Source organism: Barbatula barbatula (assembly GCF_947034865.1).
Source record: "Barbatula barbatula genome assembly, chromosome: 12".
NCBI lineage: Eukaryota > Metazoa > Chordata > Actinopteri > Cypriniformes > Nemacheilidae > Barbatula > Barbatula barbatula.
The window spans coordinates 18,996,213-19,005,340 of record NC_136775.1 but is presented as its reverse complement, the minus strand read 5'-3'; the positions used below and the strand labels follow the sequence as shown (position 1 = coordinate 19,005,340).

Here is a 9,128-nt window from a genome sequence, read left to right as displayed (position 1 = left end):
ACAGATCGGTAGTTTGTTATTGAAGAAAATGTACATTCTTGGAAATCTGAATGGATAATACAAAACTGTCAATTTACCCTTATATATAATAATAGTATTTATATTTACAAATATTTCACGGATGCATTTATTCACCGGTGGTTTTGCATTGAGTCATTAAAATAAAAGAAAACCTAATAAAATGATATCTAATAAAATAATAAAAACTCAAATTTAAAAAAACATGTGCAAAACCGTTCCACATGTAATGTATCAATTTTTTCCTTCTGTCGTTCACAGAAATAATTATTGCACTTCAGATATTATTTTCATGTTCTTGCGGATTCGTGCAAAGACCCATTATGCGCGTGTGTAATCCTGCTAAATGATGTTTAAATAAATGTTACAAGTATGCTGGAACACTCGGAGACCAACTCCTGCTGTCAAGACGGAAGACCTCCTGCGATTAGAGAAATAATAATATGGTCCACGTAGAAGAAAACTCACACCTCCCACCGGCCTGTGCGTGCACTGCTCCTCTCACAGTTTAACAATTAATACAAGAGCAAAAAAACACTTCAGGAACAGCGTGACCCATTGAATACGTCGTGCAATTGTTCCAAGTTTTCCTTCGTTTAAAAAATGCAAATCAAAATTAAACATTGTATGTTGCTATGCCTACACTAGCATTTGGGAATTGTGGAATTAAAAGGCGCACCACGAACATAATTTGAATACAATGCATATAAGTAAAATGATGCAAATACACGTTTAGGCTATTAATGAAATACAGTGTGATCGATGCCTTAAAATAAATAGGTCTACAGTTTTATTGGGGGGAAGAACTGACATGTGATATCATGTTATCCATCAGCGATTACGTGAACGTTTAATTAAATATATCAAAAAGAAAAGGGAAATGCAATAGAGAAACGGCGAAAAGGCGACGACGACAACGCGCGCTCTGCTTTCTGTGCCGGTTTTGTTCCGGAATAGCATTTCACAGCGCGAGAGAGGAGGCGGGGACTGAATATTCAGATGAGCAGTGATTGACAGCCCCCGTTTCTCCAATGCTCTCAGAAACTCGGCTGCTCCTTCCAGCAACTCTTCACTCTACACTCCCGAGCACTAAAAACAAACGGACGCTAGGGGATCTTCATGACGGCACACCGCTGATCTCTCCTTTTGCGCCTTTATTTATTTTCTTTTATTAGTTTATCCCTCCGGTCGATTGTTGGATGCGCTGAATCCGTTGTTTAAAACCCGTCCTCCTGCTTTCCTTTTCTGGAGAGAACAGTCGAGTCTTTATATAATAATGTCCTATCCTCAGGGTTACCTCTACCAGCCCCCGGGCTCTCTTGCGCTTTACTCCTGTCCGCTGGCCGCCCCGAGGAGCGAGGAGCTGGCCCGGTCCTCCTCCGGTTCAGCGTTCAGCCCGTACCCCGGATCAGCTGCGTTCACAGCCTCCGCCAATGGATTCTCCAGTCCTCTGTCCTATTCAACAGATCCGGCAACGGGATTCCCGTCCTACATGGTAAATAGTCCTGTTATGGATATAAAGCAATCGCTATTCGGAAGTCATTGTTCTTGATCGGTGTGCATGAATATTGCATGATATGATGGTTTTGCTGAAGGGATATAGTTATAGTTGGGGGTTAGGGAGTTCTTGCGTGTGTGTTTCAAAGGGAAAGCGTTTGCTGGTCATGAATACAAATGCAATGCACTTGGGCTTGGTGTTGCATCGTTGGAAACCACAATAGTCGATAGATACAATTTTGTCATTCTGAAAAACGAATGAAACCAAACAATACACACGCAAAGTCGTTTTATCTAAAAAACGAATGAATTTTGTTCGATTTAAAATATCAAACGTGTTCTTATTTATACGAAGCAATATTAAGAGTGTGAATGTCTGGGGCCCACTTCTTTACTTTTTTTCTAAGTTTACTTTTACGATATTCGGGCTATAGGCCTCCTCCGTTTGACTATATGAAAATCATTGTTGATCATTTATTTGCAAAAGCGCGGTCACGCTCCTTGAGTTGGTGCGTAAATATTATTATTATTATTTTTATTCGGTTAAGATTCGGAAATGACGTGCAGTTAAATAGGCGTCATTTAATCGTGAACAGATGAATTGCAATGCTAATGACATGGCACATGAAAACGCTTAAAATGGTCCATATCCACTGATTTTCTAATAGGATTTGTAATGCTGTGGTTCACTGATATGCTTCTGACAAAATACACTTGCACTGAAAGAGCACTGGGGTAGGAAGCCTGGTGATTATGCAAAATGGCTGCAATTACCCATTATCTGTTATCCACCCCAGTCCTATGTAATTGTGCATTCTGTTAATTGCATGAAGGATTAATCATTGTTTATTGGCTTATTTATTATAAGCTTTATATATTTTCGCTACACTTTATAATAACTTTAATTAATAACATTTACATTGTACAGCACGATGCTGAACAGATCATTCGTTCATTTTTATTTTAAAAAAGTTAAAATGATACGAACATTTATTGAGCTGTTTTTAATATAGAGAGGGTGTATTTATTTACGAGAAAAATGAATTATTATTTAGATAAGCATTATACAGCGTATTCTAGACGCAGCCATAAAAGTTATTTTGAAGTTTAATTACAGTTCGTGACACTGTACAAAATGTTGTTTTTAAAGGGCTCTCCGTATGACGCGCACACGACGGGGATGGCAGGAGCGATAAGTTATCATCCTTACGGGAGTCCCGGCTACCCGTACCAGCTCAATGATCCAGCTTACCGAAAAAACGCCACGCGTGACGCGACAGCAACATTAAAAGCGTGGCTGCAGGAACACAGGAAAAATCCCTATCCTACGAAAGGAGAAAAAATCATGCTGGCCATTATTACCAAAATGACCCTCACACAAGTGTCGACTTGGTTCGCCAATGCCAGACGGAGACTCAAAAAAGAAAATAAGATGACATGGGCACCTCGGAATAAAAGTGAAGATGAGGATGAGGATGACGCGGAGGGAGATCGAAAAGATGAACGCACGGATAAAAACATGGACAACAGCGAGGCGTCGGCCGACGATGAAGGTATTTTTTAATTCACATGATAATTTACATAATATCTGCACGCTGTTTTTGTATGTTTTTTATTGCTACACGGGCTTTTGATGATTGTATAAAATGTTGTGAAGTCTATTTTATGGTTGTTATCGTATTAACCTTATTTATACAAATATATTGAATTTGCTGTAATGATAAATTGTACATATTTATTACGCCCACATTATAAGCCCGCATTATCATTTTTATCAAATCAATTAATAATATAACTAGATGCAGTTAGAGAGAATTCATCTGTTTTGTATATTTTCCCCACTCAACAACATTTTGACAACAAACACTCATTGCTGTGTTTATTTTGATACAGGCATCAGTTTGCACGTAGACGCCCTGACAGATCACTCCTGTTCGGTGGAATCGGACGGAGAGAAGGTCACGTGTAGGAACGGGGACCTGGTTTGTGATTCTGGACCTGATACCAAGGACAAGTGCGACGCGAGTGATCTAAACACGAGCCACGAGGAGAGGCAAAGAGGTCCGTCACCCAAACCGGTGACACCCTCTCCTCTGACTGGAGTGGAGGCCCCTCTGCTGACCCACCACCAACGGGAGGACGCACGAAACAACAGCAACAAAACTTGCCTGGACAGTCAAAACCAAACTGTCAAACCTAAACTATGGTCATTAGCCGAAATCGCCACTTCGGACCCAAAGCAGCAGCAGCATCACTTGGGGCAGAATTGCTCCCCTGGCGTTGGCCTTTTGACCTCTACGGCGCCCAGTGCATCCCCGGCGGGCGCAGTGTACCCCGCCACTTCCATTTTAGGAAGACCTCTATATTATACCTCTCCGTTTTATAGTAATTACGCAAACTATGGCAACTTTAGTCCACTGCAGGGTCAAGGGATTCTGCGCTATAATTCAGCTGGTGAGAGACTTCTGCACAAACAAAGTGACGACCCCCTATTTAAGACTAATCCAAATCAGACTGAACAACATTTCAGGGCCTCCAATGCGGAATCCAAAAAAGGTGCGTGAAGGGTGTAATGAAGTGGATCTTAGCTACCTCAATTTAGTAAGCATGCAAAATGTATTTAAGGTGAAAGCTATATAACGTCAAAATGTTAATAAATTACACACATTTCATATGATCAATTTATTTTAAGATTTAACAATTTGTTTATTACATGACGTGTATTTTTACATTTTTGTCAAAACGTTTTTTTTTCGTTTAATGTTTGATAGCGAGTTTTGTTTTTATTTATCGTCTCTTTTATTTATGATTGAACGCAATATTCAAGCATACTTATTCATCTGTCAAATCAATGTAGTTTATTCCATTTTTTAAACAGCTTTATATCTCCTACAGACTCTCCTGAGGTGTTCACAGTAAGAACCCAGTCTTACCTCTCGAGTTAAATACGAGGAAGATTTTTCAAGTAAGTTATTCCTTTGAGCACACACGGCGCAGGTTAAGATACATATTATCGATAGACATTTTGATCATAACAATGCAATGTTTCAAAATACCACTTCCTGGTATGTTGAGTGTAATATGAGGCCTTGCAGCACACGGCTAGTTGTTGTTTAACAATTGGGCCTTTCTAAATTCTATACATTGCTAGATTTATCATTTATTTTTATTGTTTTTGTTTTTATGGAAAATCGACTGATGAGGTTTTGTTTCCTTGGTTCACAGGTAGGTGTCACAATTGCTTTGAACAAAGCGAACAAGCCATCTCCTCTCTCTCCCCAAGCTGTTTTAAACTTTACGCGGATGCTTTTGTGTGCCCCTGTACACCCACGGACTACAGAGCACCTGCCTATAGACACTATAACCCTAAAACTTAAGAAACGTGGAAAAGACAAGAAACTTTCAAGGAAGGCCGAAAATATTAAGGCACAAAAGTGAATTTGAAATGGATGAACTATTCATTTATTGACCAAGTTCGTTTATTCTCAACATATGTGACTTTTCAATGAGGAAACATATTTCTCAGGATCCTTATATAGCTTCATTGCCACCAGTTGTGTACGTGTGGGAAATTATAGCCCTCCTACGAGACTTTATCTGCTACAGAGGTGTGAGGTGTAAACGAGAACTCGGGACTGGTATAAACTTGACTAAGAGTGGAATACATTTGATATTTATTTTTGTAATACCGGCGACAGCCTATAATTTATGCAAGTTGTATTGCAATGGTAACTGAATATTGTTTTGTAAATAAATCATGATTGGTTTTTATTTAAAAAAGCCGAAGTTACACATTGTTGTGAACGAGGAGACTTTTACTAATTTATATATCTGATTGTAAATAAAATGCGCTAGTGTGCACTGGCATCATTTCAAGTGGCCTGTTTTTAGAAGTTCAATGATTCATTTTCTTTTTTTCAAATCGATAACTTAATACATTATTACACACAATGCCAATTGATCTTATGTGATCACAAAAACATACAGATCATAAAATTGCAGTTTGTAAATGTAGATTTCATGTTGATCGATGAAGCAATTTGAATAGGTTTAGGCAATATTTATTATTTTCTCTCGTGCTTATATTTCTTTAATCTAGTGTCTCTGAATATCAGCCCTGAATGCTGAGCGTGGTCTTGATAGCGGTGAATAATAGAGGCTTCTTATAATCCAGCCCTTCATCTATTTTTTAGCATGATGAATACAGGGCTGGAAAGGAAGCGTTATGAGCTCCCGGCGGGGTTTTAAGATGGTCAGTCGGGCTTCATTATAGACCGATAGTGAACGATCCATAAAATCGTGTCTAAACATCTGCCAGCTCCAATGTGGCCCGTGTGCGTGTGTGATGGGAATGACGTCTCTATGCGGGCCACTCCGTTAAAATTTAAAGGCGTTAGTTAAACAGTTTATTACTCGCTGTGTGTTCACGTTGACGACCTTAAACTAGAGAAAAAAAACTCAAAATAATAACCTGTAGTCATATTACAAAATTGTAGGCCAACAGAATAAAACGATAATTATACAAATAAATTATTTACAAACAAAAATAATACTATTCACAACAACAGTGATAGCCTAATAATAATAATAATAACATTAAAATCATAACAGGCTTGCAAGTGGGCTAAACGTTTCTTTTTGTAAATATCTTTTATTTTAGATGCTCCAGGTTACCCGTAGCCTTCCTTTCGTATTTTAAAACCATTACAAACATCAGTGGTATCATTTGTATTATTATTATTTTGTAATGTTTTACGTTTAGGCTATTTAATGACGTGTTTAAATGCCGATTGGCAGTACTATTATGATTTCGGTCACTTTTCACCGCAATATAACGTCTGGGTTTTATGCGTTACGGGTCTGAGCGAAAGACTTCATTATTCGAGGTGATTTATTGAAATGCAGGCTTTAATCTCAGGTGGGATCCCAAGGGAATCGAGCACTGTTGTCAAAATGGCACCACAGGCGGTTTCCATTCATACTCCCTTCAAATGTCAACATTTGTTCTCAATAAAAAGAGTTATTGTTTCTGTGAAACAGCCTCTGAAAACATCAAAGAAGTTCAGCCACCTCCGTTTGATTGGGATCAGGTAAAGGTGAGGAAAAAGAGCGCATTACTTATAAGACAGCAGCTCGCATTGATTTAGGCGCATAGTTTGCGCAGTTTAGATTTGTTTATATGTACCGATTTATTGTATTCATTTAAATCAGTATTTTAGTCAGCATATTAAATATTTAATTTGTACAGTCATTTGTTCATAATATTAGTAGATAACATTTTTCTTTCATTTCTTAAACCTGAGACCACACGGACGTATAGAAACTTATGAGTTTAGATTAGTCAGAAAATAAATAAACAAAAAAATACGTTAATGAATAAAGATCCCTGAGAGCTGTTTTTATCTTAGAGTTAATGAAGGAAAATGGTCTCTCAGTATCTGTGCGCAAATGTGCCCCTGCGTGCGCAGCACATATGCTGAACCCGCATAGTTCAGTGAATCCAAGTGGAGAGGGCAAGCACATTAAGACACTTTCAGAAAGCAGTCTCTAATGGCCTCCCTCTATTCTGCACCGTTTATCTTTACAACTTTAATCTACCATTAGAGTCAGGCCATAAATAACATTGCGGTTCAGGAAAGGAGAGAAAAAAGTATCAACAAATCGACTACATGTGGGTTTAATAAGATACATCAAGGTCTCGGAGGCTCTAAAAGTGAGTCTTGGGTCTGTTCTTTCATAAAGGTGTCATAGAAGATGTCCTCCCATTAGACTGATCAAGGCTGGAGAGAGAGAGTTTGTCCACAAAAGACTCTAAATAACATCATTAGACCCCTCGGGTAAGCATTAAGCCTCTAACTGACTATATAGTTCAAGACAGGTCAAGTAAAGTATATATTCAATCTAAAGTTATATGTTGTTCAGGGAAGTTGCTTCAGTAACTGGTGTTTTCCTTGAGCACTGAAGTGTAATATTAAATTAATCTTTCAATTGTTTCATGTTTACCTTAACTGTTAACACGTGGTGGCAAATGTGTTTGTCACTTTTGGCAGCTCATACGGTATTTATCAAGGTCTCCTGAAAAGTCAAGGTTTTCTTTAAAAAAGTATATTTTTTGCATGGAAATGTATTAAACGTTTGTGTTGCTTGTGCATGAAAAGGTTTTTCATAAATGATCAAGGGGGGTTGACCGGGCTGAAATAGTGGCAAAATGACAAGGAAAGCAGAGGGAGAAGAAAGAAAAATATTGGTGGAGAGTTTAATTAGGGTGTGGAGGGCTCAGTACTGCAGCAGATGAGGGCAGGCCTGGGGAATGCTATTTTTTAATATCTCACTCTTTGCACTATTAAGAAATGTAACCGAATTTGTTTAAATATTCTCACTCGCTGTCTCTCACGTTCTTTTAATTAAAACGTACAATGGTAAAATTGCTGAATACAAATATAATTACAAGCATTTAAAGATAAAGTCAATCATAAAAGGCATGGAAAAACTAAATTACTGTGACAGTTATGGAAAGCTGATACTTCTGGATGTGCTGCTACTAGTTCCAAATGCAAATGTGCTATTAATCTAAAATACCTTTGTAAAACAGCAAACAAATGAATAAATCAGACATTTAAATCAAAGCATTTTATATTTTATAACCAACATAACTGAAAGATATTACATTTTCTGCAACTGTAACAAAAATGTAAAAAATCTGCAACCAATGTAGTCCAATTATAATATTCAGAGGCTATACTTCCTGGTCGGTCTGTGGACATTAGCGATTATGAGCATTTTCATCAGTCAACGCAATCAATGTTTCTTTCATGCGAGCATATCGTATTTACCGCCGTCAGACTCTTTAACCAGATAGAATGAATACGATCCCGTGATCTGATGTGATCTCATACGCCTGATCTCACCTGATCTCTCGCATCACATGTTTCTCTCTGTTAACACTGAGATATAACTCAAGTGAGATGCCTGTGTTAATGAGCAAGCTCTCGTGAACTTACACAAACATTTAGTCCCCATTAGCACCAAATGGACTGGGGCTAAAGTTTTAAATAACCTATCCACGTACGCACTTCCCATCCTTGCCCTCCTCGCTTTTCCACCTGTCCCTCCTTTGCATCGCACTTTACAATACTGTCGTGCCTTGCAGACAAACACAATATCCCCGAAGAGCCCCGTGTGTGCGAGAGAACGCTGTGGACAGCGGCCATTAGCCAAGCAAGAGCATTAAACGAAGCCCCACCAATATCAATGCTGATTAAAATTCTGTTTAGCAAGGCCTTGCTGGAATGCTAATGGACTAGCTGGCCTTAACTCCAGGTTCGTCGGCAAAAGGCTGAGACGGGGGCAACCAGAAAGGTTTTTTGTTTTAGAGGGCCGTGTTCGGTTGATAGCATCTGCTCCAGCCGAGCTCAGGGTCAGGCCACAGCTCGCCGCTAAGTCATTAGCTCAAATTACTCTTGCTAGTTTTTCTCGTGTTGTGCGGGGCTAAGGCACTGGATCTCGCCCGGCTGCTGCCCGGCTGCTTGTGGCTCCCCTGGAAGCCAATACTCTCCTAGGGGATCAGGGCGGCATTAACCCTCTATCCCCTCCCTCGTAGAGTTCACCAATGC

At 39.0% G+C, this 9,128-nt stretch overlaps 1 protein-coding gene across 1 annotated transcript; it reads left to right on the top strand.

Annotated features, from left to right (window-relative positions):
• Positions 1-1,051: 1,051 nt before the first annotated feature.
• On the top strand, positions 1,052-5,392 carry irx2a (iroquois homeobox 2a). Its single transcript, XM_079469943.1, has 5 exons — positions 1,052-1,513; positions 2,666-3,068; positions 3,409-4,071; positions 4,411-4,480; positions 4,741-5,392. The coding sequence occupies exons 1-4, from the start codon at positions 1,295-1,297 to the stop codon at positions 4,458-4,460; spliced, it is 1,335 nt and encodes a 444-aa protein (XP_079326069.1). The 5' UTR covers positions 1,052-1,294; the 3' UTR covers positions 4,461-4,480; positions 4,741-5,392.
• Positions 5,393-9,128: the final 3,736 nt, after the last annotated feature.